Source organism: Manduca sexta, chromosome 5, assembly GCF_014839805.1.
Source record: "Manduca sexta isolate Smith_Timp_Sample1 chromosome 5, JHU_Msex_v1.0, whole genome shotgun sequence".
Lineage (NCBI taxonomy): Eukaryota > Metazoa > Arthropoda > Insecta > Lepidoptera > Sphingidae > Manduca > Manduca sexta.
Genome location: NC_051119.1, coordinates 9696607 through 9715300, shown reverse-complemented (window position 1 = coordinate 9715300; position 18694 = coordinate 9696607). Strand labels below are relative to the sequence as shown.

Sequence of the window (18694 nt, the reverse complement as noted above, 5' to 3'; positions counted from 1 at the left end):
ACGAATTTCTTCTTTTAATGCTAACAGGCACTAGAAAATTGACATTTAGACCAAAGATGTTAAGAGACTAATTCTTACCCACGAAGCATTCGTTTTTACTTACAAAGTGGACGGACGACCTGGCTAAGGTCGCAGGAAGTCGCTGGATGCTGGCCGCTTCCAACAGGTCGACGTGGACATCCTTGGGGGAGGGCTATGTTCAGCAATGGACTTCCTGTGGCTGAGATGATGATGATGATGATGACTTACCCTCATAAAATTGGTTCAGCTTCAGAGTTCTGTCCAATTCAATTTACAACACGAGATTTTATAATAAAATATATTATTTACTCAAGACTCACACAAGCGCTTTTGCTCTTAAAATTGTAGAAGGCGGGTTCATTCGTTCATGGATACCTATTGTTACCCATACTTTTTTTATTTAGTTTCGTACATAATAATATAACCTTGAAATGGTAATATTAAATTATATGAATGCAAATAGAATAAAAATTACAAAGTACGATACGTGGGTATAACGTGCGAACGTATACGATCTGAATTATTATATATAAAGTAAGGACTATGCACTCATATAAAAAACTTCACTCTTGGCATGGTTGCTACTGGCAACTAGAGTTGTATTCTCTCTTAATTTATATAAAGTTAATTAATTTAAAATTGTATTCTGTGCAAGAAGCTCGATTCTATGAAATACCGTGATAAATATTATTCGACTAATTCTTTATAATATCATTTATTGTTTGCTTACTTACCACATGTACTATTATTGACTCAGTAACAAATAAAAATATCCATGAATATTTTATAAAATATATTCTTTTTATAATAAATATTACAATCGGCTATTTTAAATGTTGCAAGATACAAAGATATTTATAAAGGACCTAATTATTATTGCCAACTTGTTGAAATGCAATAACAAAACGCTATACAAGAAAACTCGGCCGGCTTGCGTTGCGTATCGTGCTATCTCTTTTGTCAGTCAAAAATTCAAGAAGTCGTCGACACTACAATTTTATTGTGAAGTTTCGAACTTTTAGATAAGTCTAAAAAGTTAGTTTTTTGTTACGAAATTTATGTGCAGGGCGGTTGTTTATCAAAGCGAAGTGTAACAATGATGTGTGTTAGTTGAAAATGTTGTTTGTGTGGTGTTTTTGATAATATAACTGTTAATATTACGTGTAGGTGGCTACTTATGTATTGTAGTGCCCCAACCGATGTGAAAGTGTTTTCGCATAAAATTGAGATCCCATTGTTCTTTCCTGGTAGATGTTGGGAAAAACACGTATGCCACTTGCGTAAGGTGCAGACAACAGTTGCCACAATGTGTTTTATTCCTTCTAATTTCCACTGAACTTTGGTAAGTACTACTTAACCCACACTAAATTATCAGTATTTGGGTGCTGATAAGATGTGCATCGCGTTTTTAAGAATTTGACAGCTATTTCTAGAGCGTTTTAGTTTATTAAAACTTATAAAACTCCATGTGTCGTTCAGATACTTTCGGCTTTACGATTATCATTAATGAAAACGAATGCTTCGTGGGTTAAGAATTAGTGTCTTAACATCTTTGGTCTAAATGACAATTTTCTAGTGCCTGTTAGCCTTAAAAGAAGAAATTCGTTAACTTTGTATTTTGTATGTAGATGGCTTCCAACAGGTTGATCTGGCAATCTTTGGGGGTGGATTGATTAGCAGTAGTCAACCTGTGGTAGGTTTTTTGTGTATAATATTTTTGTTGCAATTAACCTCACACTAAAGATTCTTAAAAATCTACAATAAATTTCATTTAAAAAGGTTTAATAACTTGTGTATAATAATGATTGGAGTCATCCAGAATAATAAAATACAAGATTAAAACTCATTAAATGTTTTTACAATTGAGCTGTATTTTTATATACCTTGGCATTGATGTATTAAAACACCAAGTTTGTAACAATCAACAGGTGGTGAAAAGCAGGTGCACCAACACGCTACCACTTGACATGTCCCTCTTTGAGTGAAGTTTGTAAACACTCACACATGTTCTGTTGGAAATGTTTCATGAGTTAATGTCATAATATTTTAAAAAATATTAAATAAAAAAATTCCATATTTTTTTGTAGTTTCAAATTATAATACATTTTTTTTAAAATGTATTGTAAATTTTGAGTTAAAAACCTTTAGTGGTAAACTTGACTTCAACTTACCTGCCTTTTACATTCCAGTTAATGAAATAAGTGTGAAAGGTTTGATCAACCTTGTATACCAATAAAAAAAAATTGTCACCTAAGATAGTAATATAAAAAAACCAGTTTGATGCCAAAGTTGGGCCATAGAAACTTGGTTTTTGATTAAGTCAAGAAAGACTCACCTTGCTGCGTATTTAACATGAAGCCCTAACAGAGGCGGAATGTGAAATTATCCAAAAGAGAACCCGACACAACATATAGATACTAATATGCATGAATCTGGTTTGCTAATTGTTCTAATGATAATTTTATTCAACATAATGGGAGGCTGACAGGGATCAGCTTATATGGACCCTTCACCACTGTGTTCCATATATCTATAGAAATGTCCACATTCCCTATTCACATAACTCATGGAACTTTACTTATGACATTAAAAAACAATAAAAAGTAAATCAAACAAAGATTTATTGCTGAGAAGTAGTATTATATAAATTCATCTGGTATTTTATTTCATTTTATTTTGATTAGCGAAACAAGGTGGTAATATAAAGTAGAAATAGTTAACATCTAACACGTAATTAAAATATACACAATTAACACAATTCTTACGTTTCCACAAGTATGAAACAATTCCACAAGTATAGTATTTGTATGTTGTATGCCCAGAAATTCTTAAGGAATACAGCTGTAAATATATATATTTTTATTTTTCAGAAAACTCATCGAAGTGACAATGAATGTGCCATCACGTGAAAATGCAGGTCTCCTGTCGTCAGGTAACTTTTCTGGTCAGTCACTTTATATTTAACATCAACCATTTTATATACATTAAAACAATATTAGCATCTTAATGAACAATATAATAATCTATACTATTACATTAATCTGAAGAGTTTGTTTGGATGCACTAATCTCAGTAAGTATTGGATCAAATTGAATATTATATTAGTATTTGATAGCCCATTTATCGAAGAAGGCTATATAACATCACAAAAATTTGTTACTCCCTTAACCCTCGTTCTTTAAGTAGAAAAAACGAATACCGTGGTATAATCTGAGGATAGTGCATAACTAATCCAAATTCCTAATTACCCAGTAACTAGCTATAAACAAAAATAATTTTGTTTCAATTTATGGCCTAAGTAATTCTTATAAATACTTCATAATTGTGCTTTATTCTGAACAATGTATTACATGTTTGGTAGAATGCATAGTATTGAGCAATAATTTATTATCAGCCACATGTATTGTTTAACAGGTATCTTTAACTAATTGTTTTTTAAAACACACCATTTTAGTACCTAGCTCAATTATAACAATGATTATATTAGTTTGTACGGTTTCCACAGATATGCTTGTTGATTGTAAGTTAACATGAGGTATTTTAGAACAGCATTCTATTATCACCTCACGTTAAATTACGTCACAAGAGGTAACAGAATGAAGGTGATAATATAGCAAATAGGAATATGACAATTTTAAGGATGGAACACAATTATTTTTATAATATATATTTGGGTCACATACTATTTTATACTATGGCTTATTTAGTTGACCGTGTTTACAAAAACACTGTATTGTAATATTTATTATTCTTGGTGAGATACATTATTGTAGGACTTAACACTACCATGACAAAATACATTTTTGATCTTAAATATAGAAATTTGTTTTGATATATGTTTTAAATAGAGGCCAAGAAAGAAAGTGAGGAATAAGGTATCTAAGGGTTTACTAAATAGAAAATCTTGCAAATACACATTTCTATAAAATATTGTATGCAAATACAACATTTTTGACTCATAATCAATTGTTTTTATCTAATTTCATGTCTAAAACAATGGGAGGCATGCTGACTAAAACAAAATCATCAATGATGGTCCATTATACCATTGTTGGCAAGTTTCAAAGTAATTATGAATATATAACTGATTCCATATCGTGATTTACTGGTTTTTGTGAGACAAATCCTTTATAGTCTTGTTAGGAATATGAACAAACTATTTCCGCGGTTAAAAGTACTATACACTATAGAAGACAAACTTAGTGTTCCTATTTAGCTGTCAAATGGACAGAAAAGTATGAGAAATTGTCTGATTATGGATATAGATAGCACTACGTATACTGCAGAACTATCGAGGAGATACCATTAGCCGCACAGTAGCTTTGTCTCTTTCTATAGAGTGGTCATTTAAGTGTCATGGGATTGGTTATTTTATGCGATCGGGACTTGGCCCGCGTGGCATTAGGTTTGGGGCAAATATTTATTTAAAAAAAATAAACTTTCTTGGAGTACAAAGTCGTGCCAAATTTCCTCTAAATCGGCACATTAGTTTGTCCATAAATACGAAGCAGACTGTATAGGCATAAACAAATTCGCATATCTGTTCGTGATATCAAGAAATTTATTTTAATTTTTAACTGGCAGCTCTAAGGTATCCTTTGCCTGATATTAAAATTAAAAACTTTACGCTTTGCATTCTGACGTTCAGCGGTATTGACACGCACTTCCGTTCAATCGATCCACGACAGGATGCGGTCTCACCCCATTCATTACACCGCCGGTCATATTCAAAATATCTATGGTATATTTCACAAAAGTAATTGTTCTGCTTGACGATGTTTTGGCGCCATTGTTTTAAGTCGCGTGATATGAATTGTAAATACTAAATATTGTTTGGTTGAATGGAAAGTACTTGATGTTGAAGAAAAAAAATTGTTTATGGTAATCCTGTTAGATGACTGCATAAAAGTCGCAGGAAGTTGGATGCAGACTGCTTTCGATAGGTCGGCTTAGAAATCTAACGTAGGCTTAAGAGTACTTCATGTGGCTCATGATATTGCCCATTGATTGTTGATTGCCCATGCACATTTAGGATAGATTAGGAAATATTCTGTCGTTCTAGAATATTCAGATATCTTTTTGAGCAGTATATAATTTTAATGATGAGTTATGTTGATTAAAGATATTAAAATACTACAAATATACTTAATCTATGAATTCATCGTCGATATTAATTACGTACATATATAAAGCTAAATTACTCTTGGAGGCCTATTTCGTACCTAAATATGTGGGCTACCTAGATTGGATTACGAACAAAACGTATTGAAATTCTTCCTAGTAAAAAATCGATTAACAAATGGAATATGTGCATAACTTGCTCTTATGTTCATAAAAAGTTATGCGAGATGCTTCGTATTAGTACTACATGCCTAAACTTTAGTGCTCCCGTCGGCGGACTATGGCTGCTGAATAGTTTAACCCCGCGGAAGGCTTCACCTGGATCGATGTCGCGCATGCGCCCATCGTGCGGCCCGTACAAAGGCAAGCCTGCCCGCTCGCTGGCTGGCCCTGTCAAAATAACATTCGATTTTCGCGAATTTTGCACGCCGACGTTACAATTCCAAATTTAAAAAGATTCCATTTTTAAAAATGTGCATATTAGTGAATTAATATTGTTATTATTTTTAAATTTGTGTATTGATTTGTTTTTTTTTTATTGTTGTGTATGGTATGAATGCGCGTGCAGTTTTTTGTGCCCAATATCTTAATTGAATTAGTGGTGCGGTCCGAAGATGTAGTTTGTTCGTGTGTATATCACTGGGTATGTACGTTACTTGTAGCATTTACTTGTTGCGCCCCGATGTGAATGTCTAGATTACGTAATGGGTCATTATGTATTACCTAGGTTTTGAAGATAAGCGACCTTCGTGAATATAGCAGAAAGAAAATATTTTTATAAACTATTATTTTTAAAGATTTTTTCTATCCATTTTTTTCATTTAATATAAAAAAACATTTGGGCACCATGTTGGGCGCCACTTAGAGGAATGTTATTGAAAATTAATTCCGAATTCTCACGAAACTTTGTTATTTATTGTCATGAATTAATTAAGATTATTAACTGCTTTTATTTTTAATTTGTAGGTAGCTTATTTAATTTCCATTAAAGTGGAATATAATGCAAGTCCTTTGCTTGGCAAAGTAGACTTGTTAGATTAATACGATTCGTATATGGTCTGTGAAACAGATGAGGTCATGCGATATGTTTTCGGGCCGGGCCATTAAAATTTAAATTAGTTTTTTAATCTTGAAATAAATTAATGTCTACCTACTAACTACAATTTGAGGAGGGTACTTTATTTGTGCCATGGAAATATCTTTTAACCTTATTCCAATTTAATGTACGGTCGATGCAAAATACATGTTTTAACAGAAAAAAATGGCTTAGTTTTTACGACCATGCTTGTCTGACATCACCCCGCTTGGAGTTCATCCCTCGTAAGTTCAAAATAATCTTGGCAAATCATAAAGCATACCTCTGACTACCCTTACAGGTGCATTATACGCATTAGCATAAGTGAATTAATAATAAAAAGCTCTTATCAGTGTAAACGTATTGAGAAAATAAAAACACACGTTTAAAATATTGTCTCGGAGGCGGAGTTTTAGTGCGTGAGATACTTCTGCTCTGAGGTCTAGGATCCGAATTTCGGGTCGGGCAAATAAGTTTTGGGTTTTCTTCTCAGTAACAGCCCAGATTCTGGAATTTGTGTCCGATATGCCGATAAAGCCCTCGATGATATAGCACTAGTTACACCTCTGCCTACCCATTCGGGGATAAAAGGCGTGAGTGCATGTGTGAACTTATAAAAAAAAACTTCAATAAAGCTCAATTTTTCATAACGTTATTTAAATGCATTGCTCGTTATCCGACAGATACAAATCGCAAAACAATTACATAATATTCTTAAATAACAAATAATTCATGTCATTAATGGGTCGTTGCTACGCTTACGGAAAAGGCTTTATTTTTATTAAATGTACATCATTAAGGAAGCAATTATCAAAACAAACCTGCAAATTCGCGTGCTAAACGCTTGTTTTTGTGATAAAATCATGTTTATTTCCTCATGGAATCGCTTTTCATTTATAACTTCTTTCTCGGTATAAAAGTCCAACTGTTCCTAGAAAATATAGCCTATGTTTTATCCAGAATATGATCTGTATGTGTGCCAAATTTCATCAAAATCCGTTCAGGATTTGCGGTGTTTTTAAACACACCTGCTAACATTATTGAAATATTATCAAGATATGGAACCATTTTTTGTTTTATTGTTTAACAAAAGGCATAAAACATAACACAATCATTATAAACAATACTTAAGCACTAAATTGCATTTAGACTAGATTGTCTTAAACCATTGAGGAAGAATTAATTTAACATTACAAATATACATTAGTGGGCGAGTTAAAACAATGATAATTTAGTAAATAAGCCTAACTGTCCGTGAAAAATGTCGGTTAATTCGGCACACTCGATTTTGTTCATGCGTGATCGATTGTCAGTATAGCTTGAAGGTTGGCGAATTGAATAATTTGCATACTTAGGAAGCATCGAGGAAGTTCTCTGTATATAATATACTTACTAACATTTTAGCTGGTTACTGCCTCAGTGGCGTAGTTGTAATGCACGCGCGCTACGGCAGCGCTCTGAGGTCCTGGGTTCGAATGCCGGGTCGGGCAAAGTGATTAGGGTTTTTCTGCTCAGTATCAGCCCGAGGTCTGGAATTTGTGCCCGATATGGCGATAGGCTCGCCCCCTATCACATCATGGGACTGATTACATTTGTCGAAAAGTGGGGACTCAGGTTGCGCCTCTGCATACCCCTTCGGTGATAAATGCGTGATGATCTGTGTATTTTAGCTGGTGGTAGGATACTTGTATCCGCTCGGATAACGACTATCGTACACAGGGTGTAAAACCCGCTATAGTGGCTCACGTCAGAGTCGCGTTTTGGCAACAGCCTGTGCATATGTAGTATCAAACAGGCCGACACAATAATATTGACTGGTAATAATCTCTCGTCAATCGACAGTAGAGTCAAGATTTTAAACTTTATCCCACTTGCCATCAGACCAGTTGTAGTGGTGTTCCTTTCAGCCGTTCCCGAATGATAAAAATTATAAAATAAGCTATGTCAATGCCACAGCCGATAACCACCTACCATACGCTGTTAATAACTAAATGTGCAAAAGAAATTAAATTATCCACTGCAGGATGGTATGTAAGCCAGTTTGTTTTTAATTTTTTTTTATTGTTTTGAATTAAGAGACGAGCTTGCTGTTCGCCTGATGGTAAGCAATACGACCGCTCATAACCAGTAGAAACACTCTCCAACACCTTAAATTACAAAGTATTGTTTGGTATTCCACTGCGCTCGCCATCCTGAGACATGAGGTGTAAGTCTCATTATGTCCAGTAGTTACACTGGCTACAATGTTCTTCAAACCGGAACACAACAGTGACTACACACTACTGCCAGGCGATAGAAATAGACATTGCGGTGATGCCTACCCAGGCGGACTCTCTCATACGAGAGATTTACCACCAGTAAATTGTCCCAAATTTAATTTAAATCCTTTCATTGCGTTTATTTGTAACATCCGAATATTAAAAAAACGATCGCATTTATAATATAAGTTACATTTCAACCATAATGTTCCAATTTATCTTGCAACGTAGCCGTTGAGATGCGTAACATTTAGCATCAGTAGGTCTGCAGTTTTTGCACGTCACGCTTATTTATATATCTACAGTAAATAATACAATAAATAGTTTACGAAACAAATCCGGGTAAATGAACTTGCAGCGGTATTTGTTTTAATGTGGCACGAAAAAAAGCCGTTCGTAATGAAACATTTAAAGCCGTCAATAATTTCGAACTAATGTTTTTCAGTGTTTGCTATTTGCTAATAATCTATATATATATAAAAATGAATCCCTATTTCCCTTGGTCACGGAACTTGGAACGGCTGGACCGATTTCACTATTTCTTTTTTTGTTGTGTTTGTTAGTGCCAGGAGAAGGTTCTTATGAAAGAAAAAAATAAAAAAATTGCGCGGAAAATTAGAAAATTTAAGAAAACTTAACGAAAATATTAATTTTATATAACTATCAATTGTTTGAAATAACAGTCAGCGATTGACAGAATGCGCGCTGCAAATTCATAGTTAAGACGGGAAAACGTCTGTCGGGTCAGCTAGTTTCATAATAAAATATATGAAACAACCACCATAGTAAATTCTACATCTCTATGTCTATACATGTCGGCTGCATCAAACATATCTCTCGACCTTAATCGTGTAGTAACTAATATGTCCATCTCATTACCTCGCTTATCTTTATAAGGGGCTAATTACAATGGGTCTGAGAAAACGCGACGTGGCTGCAGCGTCTTTACCGCTAGATTGTGTTGAACCTATTGGTGTAGAAGTAAACTGTGTATTTTATATTGATGTATCTGTCTGTCTAATTTTTGCTACATATTGTTGGTTTAAAGAGTTATTTTTGATTGTTTGATACTGGAAATTGAAATGGTTGAAATCAGATAGTGTGCTGCTAGTGATAGGTATTTCTATCCAGCGATGGAATTGTTGACTAGAATGTGAAAAAGTTTTACGTTTTTGGACTGGTCAAAGTAGTCATTCATTTTAGATAACTTGTAATTTATTTTCGCAGCTAAATCGCAAGTTACAGATGCTATATCAAGAAAAACAAGCTTAACTAAAACATGTGTACTTTCCATTTCACCTAACCTGGATCCTAAATTCATGTGAAAATATCAATGGAGTCTTTTTCTATGTTTGTTTTTGTACTTTATTTTATATGTAACAGAAAATAATACGAAAAAGAAATTCTAGTATGAAATTAGCATCTTATTGGTTAAAAATAAAGCCGTAATTCATATTTAAAATATAGTTGTGAAAAAAAGTAGAAGTGTGGTGGGGTTATTACACTCTTTCTCACGCAAGCACTGTTATGGGCGATGACGTCACAGTTTGCCATTTATGTTAATCGATAGCTATCCCTTCCACTAAATTTCGAAGGTTTATAACTTATTTATTATTTCGTGGATTTTGAAAATCCTTTGTACGCTACATTTTATACGACAACCTTTTTTTTGAATGATATGATATTATGAATGAATATATTGAATGATATAATATTATTATAATGATATTGAATGCATAAAAAAAGGAGTCAACTACCCAATTGGATAGTTTTAATTTTATTTCAATAAATAACTCAGCCGTCGTCACGCGCGTTTCATCAGCATATTGTAACAAATCATAATAACATATCGATGAAAGGTTATCTAGGTGTTTACGTTTCGTCTACGTTTAATCCTAGTTTATTATGTTCTATAAATCGTCCGTGGCTCTGTGTGCACAAACGCGAAAATTGTAAGGGTTTAGGGCAAGGTGCCATTGGAGATAAATAGCATTAATTTTGTAAGGGTTTAGAGTTATTGTGGCGTGAATATGAATTGGAAAATATCGAGTTATTCGCAGCAATTATAAATGTATGTAAAATGTTTTATTTTATCGTGTTCTATTTTTCGTTTGTCTATTCGAGTGAATACTAACTGCTATTTTTTTTTAATAAATGATCCCAATCGCTTTTATGATCCGTCGTGAAAATGGACCAATCAGAGTAAATATTTTTTTTTACATTCTTACCTTTTGTTTTCATTATTGACTCGCATTTGTATTAAGTTTATTGTGAAACACAAGTTTTGGTTAATAATGTTAAAAAACCTTATTTGTAATTTAGTATGTATTATATTTTAACCTGTTTTGTGGGTAAAATAAATAATTTGTTTATCCTCGAGATCGGAACAAAGATTAAAATCTGGATCGTTTATTGAAAACAGCCGTTACGCTATTTTGAAAAGGTTACGTCATTTTAAAGTCTTATCTAAGCTAAATATGACGATAGCTGAAGTTACCTTCAATCCTATCTACATATAGATTGTTTATACTTTGTTTTCTAACGTGCTGTTTTTACGAGGTCAGCCAATGCAAATAATAACTCTTATTTTTAACAAGAAAATTGATTAATTTTGTATTATTATTTCACACGCCTGATATGGCTATAGACTCGCCCGTATCACATCATGGGACGGAACACACTTGGCGAAAAATGGGTGCTCTGGTTGCGCTTCTGCATACCCCTTCGGGGATAAATGTGTGTGTATGTGTATTTTTACGCCTTTGGCCTTTTGCAGAATTCTAACTATTTATATCATAGTCAATAAACAAGACCCTAAACAGAATTCTACTTATATGTATATATATCGTAGTCTGAAAACAAGAATTCGTTCTAGGCAGCTAACCTTTATGTGCCCCCATAATGTAGCTATAAATAGTTGTAGAATAATATCTTCGTACTACCAGTTTGATTATATTTATTCAAACATAAATATATTCTTAAGTGGCAGCACTTTGTCGCTTGCATCACCGAGCGCTTGCGACGCTCGAGCCCCCCTTTCTTCTCGGTACTACACCATAGCCGACATGTAAATTACAATTTAAATTAAATGTACAGATTTCCGTTACTTTTTATTTCTACACTGCCTTTATCTACACCAACGTGGGGTCAGCGCAACGTCCATGTTTAAACTTTTGAACATGATCTATAATGAATTTGAATTAATTAATTGATTTATTAATTTATGTGGAAGACTAACAGCTATAAGTTATTAAAGAAATATAACAATGGTGTAGTAAAACTGAAAGCGAATTACAAGTCTTCAGTTATAGCATCAGTTCACATAATGTTGATTCTAATGCCGATTAGATCTTGTATTGAGACAATTTAAAAAAATCAAGGCTCAAACACCTCTTCACTGAGGGAACAGTGGTCGTAAACGGATCAAGATCATGCTGTTTACAAACATTGTTAAAGTTATTGCTCGCTCGCACGAAATAAACCATTTTGTCTATAGTTGGTTGATGTATGAGGTACGCATATGGGTGGTTTTTACAATAACCCTTTCTAAGGTATCCTGTCTAGGGAAATCGTTAGAGCCACAAAAAGTGATTTTAGTTATCCGATCTCTGAATCGAATCCAGGATTTCCGAATGATCAAAATTATACCACCACTAGACCATAGAGGCGATAAATCATAAAATATTCCTTCGCCGATAAATATCATTCGTTTATTAGGCCATTTAGATGACAGTAACGTATTCATTAAACTCTATGCGCAATAAAACTGGTGATATAACACTAATAATGTAAGGAGGGCGCAGTAATTGTGTTAATAAAGTGAGTAAGTCTTCCTTAATTACAATCCTTAAATGTTTTAAGAGTTTAAGGTTCATTTCAGCTTGTAATGCAGGGATAGTATTCCTGGTGTAGGTCTATGCGAGGTGCCGTTTGGGTAGTTACTACTGCAATGTATATTTCGAAAGAAAAGCAAATTTACCGTTACAATATTTTTAACTGCGGTTGGTGCGATAACAATGTCTAAGGATCGAACGGCTAAGTTAAGTTTATCAAGATTGGACCTACAAATTTGTATGGAACCCTCGGCTCGCAAGTCCAACTCGCGCGTGTCCGGTTTTTTTATCCATTAAAATAAACAGTAGAAATTGATACCGTAAGTCTTTGATGCGGGCAGAGTCGCGATCACCATCTAGCTATTGATATTTTACATTTGGTTCATAAGGACGATGAATACATTTCTATATGGTGGTGGCAGGATATATGTTATATCCTCCCGGATAGCGAACACCGTACACGAGTTAAAACACGCCATAGTGGTCCACGCAAGTGTTGCGTTCCGGAATCAGCCTGTGTATATCATCCAACATACCGGCATAGTTGTGACGACTGCCAGGGGTTAATCAACTTTCGTCGGTCTATTGAACCCCACTCCACTTACCATCAGGTGCAGAGACTTGGCCATGCTCGTTTAAAACAAAAATGATTTTCATATCCCCATTCTGTATTAATGCACAAATGAACGGCTGTTCATAAATGAATTCAATAGATGATGGAGCTGCTCGGAGCTCTTTTGTTAAAATCAATTATGTCAGGTTATGTCTGACTGCATAATATGATTAATAGGGAAGTCTGCGGCGCAGTAGATTATATGGCTTTGTATTGTTACGGGTTTGGTTTGCGGTAAAGAGTTGATACAATAATTTTTGTTTTAAATATTGTTTATAGGTTAATGTCAATGAAATATTCTGATCGCTGTCTCTGGATCGATCGTAACGGATCAATCAAAATCAAGATTGCATGTTGTAACATGACTGATTTTGGTTTGTACTCGAGATCAATCCGAAGATAGCTATTGGGATCGTTAAGGTTTTGATTTCAGTCAGTAATGTCTAAGTGGATAAACAGAGGCTCAAGGAATGCTTTAATATATCTATCACCATACAGTTTACTAAGCCATATCGCGTGCAAATTTAATGCAAAATATATAAGAACAAAAGAAATTTAGGTCTGATCTAACATCACACCTAGGTGCGTATGGTAATGCGCCCATCGTCGACCATCGACGCGAAGACGATGTAAAAGTAGAAGCACTGTGTACTAAAATAGTATAGCACACCGGTACCTATCCCGGTAGAAAGTATTGGAATATCTTTTATATTTTATAACCACCTGTATATAAGTACCCACATTTAGCAATAAAGGCTTTGTATTTTGACGGTCACTACGTATACTATCGAATCTACAAAATTGCATTTTGCAGATTCAATACTTTGCGCAGGGACTGTCGATATTTAAACGGTCCTTATTAAATTGAACTGCATTTATTTAAGACAATTAGGATCGAAGTGCTTATCGCCATGGTAATAAACACTAAATAAGCGATGTATATTCGACAGTCCCTACGCAAAGTATTGCATCTAAATGCAATTTTGCAGATTCGATACTTTACGTTGGGACTATCGATTTGTATTTGTAATGAGTGGGAAATACACTCCCCTCGTCCGCACCGAGATCACGGTTTAATGATTGCGCACCTCTTGACATTTTATATCTGAGAATAGCGTTATCTGACACCAGGTTTACTTTCCCACAAGAATATCCGATGCGGTCTTCTGTGATGTTACGTTACTTGATAAATTGTTTTTGCGCGATTAAAAGGCGAAAATGGGGAGATATTGTTTAAAATTTGCGTCCAGTCCCGTGTTTCTATTCCCATAAGCAAACGTTTGATCGCACGACAAATTTGCGTTCGAAAACAGCCGGCCTATAAAAACAAAATCAACTTAATTGAACGTGACCTCATAATATTGACAGATATATCAGTCTGTTCAAACATTTCCCCGCGCCATGCGTCATCCGCTCGTCGGGCCGTGTTTTCGGTCGCAAAACAAACATGTAAACAGAGTGGCATTTCATTGTCGCCGTTGTCCAACTTGAGGAGATCCACTTCCCGTCCGCACGGTTCCGGCGCGCCGAAATGTTTTATTCCGCGTTCACAATAAACTGGGGGTCAGGTTTCGATGGTTTTCAGCGGCCGCGTAGGGCTGCAGCCGGAGCCTTGACCCGCCGATGTAGGTCGCTCCCGACCGCCCCCGGCGAATGATTATGCATATTGTATGCGGCTCGGTGTGGAAATGTACGAATGGGGCCGCGGCACAACCCTATTTTTTTCCCCATTTAATCTGCCGCTTTGTTTCGTATTAGGCAGTTTTTGAATGTTGGCGACATTGAATTTGTATGGTTGTGAACGTTTTAGCTGGATGGAAATGTTGAGTTTGAGCTTTTTGTGGCAGACAGCGCCCGGAGGCTTTAAAACGTTTGATCGTACAATATAACATTAAGTGATATGTTTGTTGCAATATTTTCTGTACTTATTGCAAATTAAAAACTATAATTTATCTTGTTTGTGTCTTTAATGAACACTGCAGAGCAATACCTGTACATAAAGGAGATGTACGATATATCAAATCTGCCACACAATAGATAATTTCACATAATTTTAAAATTAAATACACCCTATATATTTACATACGCCTATGAAAACACCTTGTATAATCTCCCACTCTATAAACTAGCGCGATATGCCAAGCCCCAGCCTCCATCTGTCCCGTGATAGGGACGTCGACATCCCGTTGAACGGCAATATCCCGTTCCGCTCAGCCGATCGTGCACGTCAGATAATTTATATAAGGAAATTATTATGGACTTATACGTGTAAATACCGCCTTAGTGGTTATTAGCTACTGAGATAACTTGACTAATGTTTTTACTTTTTCTGGGGGTATTTTTTCCTAGGCTTTTCCCTATCACATCATGGGACAGAACACTAGTGGAGAAGGGTGAAATATTCCAAAAGGCAACACAACTTATACTACTAACTAACTACTGCCGAGCTAATCTAAAAAGCGGTATCTCAAATAAAATATCTTGATTTTTATGTCGTCAGATAGCTTAAGCTCAGATAGCTCGTATTTCCCTACGAGATCGAATCAGAAATGAGGAGATCCGTAGGAGAACAAAGGTTACCGACATAGCCCATAGGATTAGCAAGTTGAAGTGGCAGTGGGCCGGGCATATAGCTCGAAGAACCGATGGCCGTTGGGGTCGAAAGGTTCTAGAGTGGAGGCCACGTACAGGCAAGAGAAATGTCGGACGCCCGCCTACAAGGTGGACGGACGACCTGGCTAAGGTCGCAGGAAGTCGCTGGATGCAGGCCGCTTCCTACAGGTCGACGTGGAGATCCTTGGGGGAGGCCTATGTTCAGCAGTGGACTTCCTGTGGCTGAGATGATGATGATGATGATGAGATAGCTTAAAGAAAAACCCATCCAATTATGAACTTACCTAAATAACTATATCTTGTTTAAAAAAAACCTTAAAAGATCTCCGTTATCTCAGTTTTACATACAAAACTATAAAACTATATTTACTAAACTTCGAATATCTCGAAATATAGTTTTCTTGACATACCGCTTTTACGCTTAGCACGGCAGTAGAGGTAGTAGGTAAGGCTAATATGCATAAATGCAGTTTGCAAATCGTTCAAAGATAATTTGATTATTTATAAATTAGGAAAGAGAAGCCGGCAGGAATTGGTTTACATAGACCCTTCCCCACTGAAGAACATGGCGATAATTAGATGCCCTGCGTGCGGCGTGCTGTTTATGTATTATATGCTAATCAACCTCTGCTAGTCGATACGTTCATGTTTTACTAGCTTTTGCTCGTGTCTCCGGTCGCGTTGGCATTCTTATTTGACTTAAAAGTTCCATTTTGTACAAACAATTTAAATTTTCGCGGACAATGCTAATCAGCCCCGGATCTTGAATTTTTTGAAGGTGGGGCAAAATCTAGGTAATGCCGCCTTCAACCACCTATATTTTTACTTTTGTCATCATCATCATTTCGCGCCCCGCGGGAAATAACTTATGTGTGTTATATACTGGATGTCTCAGTAGTCAAAGTTGCGTTAATGATGAGATGTGTATTCGTCTGCCAAGTTTGAATTTCCCGCCCTCTAAATTCGCCGCCCGGGGTACGCGCCCTGGCTTGCCCCCCCCCCCCCCCCTAGATCCGGGGCTGATGCTAATTACAGTTCTAAATTAGGTTTTGACTGCGTTTCCATAAGCTACTAATATATTATTGGCAATCAACACCCCCCATCTTCCTTACATAAGTAAGCACCCCTAACAAAAGTGATGACGTAATAGCTGTATAACACTATACCAATCTATTTAGGAATTTCGGCGCGTAATTTTTAAAAGTGGATTGGCAAATATATCGCCCGCGGTTGCGAAAAGGTTCAAGGTAAAAAGTTTATCTAGGCATAGTCTATCTGTATTGATTTGTATGCTAAATTTTGTCCAAATTTGTTCGGCGGATTTGTACAATTGCTTCTATTATAAATATTTCGACTTTTTTTCTATTCAATGACGAGACGAGCTTGCCGTTCGCCTGATGGTAAGCGATACGACTGCCTATAAACAGTAGAAACACCATCTAACACCTTGAATTATAAAGTATTGTTTGGTATTCCACTGCGCTTGCTATCTTGAGACATGAGATGTAAAGGCTTATGCCCAGTAGTTACACTGGCTACAATATCCTTCAAACCGGAACACAACAGTGACTACACACTGGTGCTTGGCGGATCACATATGAGACCTACCACTAGTAAAAAATTCTCGCATTTATAATATTAATAAAAATTTGCAGCATTTTATGTTATTAAAAAAACATAGCTTAGTACAAAATATTTGTGAATGAAAGCTGAGTTATCTTTCGCAAAGCGTTTTTAAACTTAAAGCAGATGAATGTATTTAATGAGCAAAATTCCTTCTCGAACAATCGGCCGCGTTTAGCATTCTGTTTCAATGGACTCGTAACGAATTTTTTAAATGTAAATTAAATTTCTCTTTGTTTTGAACTAAAGTCGGATAAATGTTTCCTTTGGGAATGTTTTTGTAACTAGTTTCAGTATTGGGATAAAAGTGTTTTCAGATTGGGGTCGTGTTAAGGCAGGGTATAACATTTAAATGTTGAATTTTTCATCCACGAAGACGCGCCCTACCACGTTTTGAGCAGGGGTGTCGCGGGAATTTAGTCTGTTTCACTGAAAAGTAGAGTATAAAATGCACTGTACTTTCGTAAATTTTTAAAGACATGTAGCAGTATGAAGTGTCCGTGACAGAAATGTTTCAGGAAGAGCAGTGTAGGAAAGCAAAGAAAATAATGTTGCAATACAAGATTGATCAGGTGTAGTTATGAGCGAAGAAATGTAAAATTTATTGTGCAGTGCAAAGAGTAGAAAATCGGGTAAGGGTACTGATCCAAGTCTCATTCGTGACGCTATCCGTCGTAGCGTAGTGCGTCTAAATTTGCTCATGCACTCTGTAAGCGATCAGAGCTTTGCCTGATCCCTGTAGCTCGCCCTGCTATATTTAGTAGGGCGCGTCTTCATATGTGAAATTATTTATAAGATAGTACAATTAATACGTAAATAACTAAAGTACTTTGCGGTCCAATATTGTAACTTTGCCTTGCGCATAACCAACATTTCAGTCCTCCCTCTCCGCGACCACGAAGGCTGCAAAGTCTTCGAAACGTCGGGAGAAAACAAAAATATTAAAACCACGATAAAATAGAAAAATAGTTTAATTTTCATACTCTGCGGTAATTAGAGTCTGATCAGTAAAATAAAAAGCTTTGGGCTGCCTGCTTTGAAACTTTGTCGTACTAACGTCCATAACTGTTAGATCCCAGCTGTAATGAAATGTGAACTATCAATAAACACACAATGTAAGTGTACGTTACATTGTGGTATAAGCCGATTACGTTTGAGCCTATTAAACGGCGCTTCCGCGGCCGTATAGGGAAAATGATGGGCAATAAAGAACAAAGAAATTAAATACTACGTAAACCTTTTTAAGATGAAATGATAAACTAACCTAAACTTTCCCTAAGGATAAAATTCGCCATAGTGGCCCACGTGTTTCGTTCCGGGATCAGCCTGTGTATATCCGTTTCCAACAGGCCGGCATAATTGTGTCGACTGCCGAGGGGTAATCATCTCTCGTCAGTCGATTCTATTGGACTCCACTCCACTTACCATCAGGTGTAGTGGGGTACAGTTTGCCGTACCCGAATAAACAAAAAGAAAAGGATTCGATTCCGTAGCAATTTTCGATCTTGTAATATTACATACATACATACATAACATC

General features: G+C 35.8%; 1 protein-coding gene across 6 annotated transcripts in view; it reads left to right on the top strand.

Moving 5' to 3' along the window:
• Nucleotides 1-991: 991 nt before the first annotated feature.
• The window catches only part of LOC115454202 (rho guanine nucleotide exchange factor 28), a 52821-nt gene continuing 35118 nt past the window's right edge, over nucleotides 992-18694 (top strand). For 4 of the 6 annotated variants that reach the window (XM_037444858.1, XM_037444866.1, XM_037444860.1 and 1 more), the window contains exons 1-2: nucleotides 992-1363; nucleotides 2892-2965. In XM_037444858.1, coding sequence (XP_037300755.1) covers nucleotides 2911-2965 — 55 coding nt within the window. In that variant the 5' untranslated portion in view covers nucleotides 992-1363; nucleotides 2892-2910. Of the gene's footprint in view, nucleotides 1364-2891; nucleotides 2966-10378; nucleotides 10547-18694 lie in introns of those variants that run through there. The other 2 variants (XM_037444854.1, XM_037444873.1) reach the window with 2 other exon arrangements.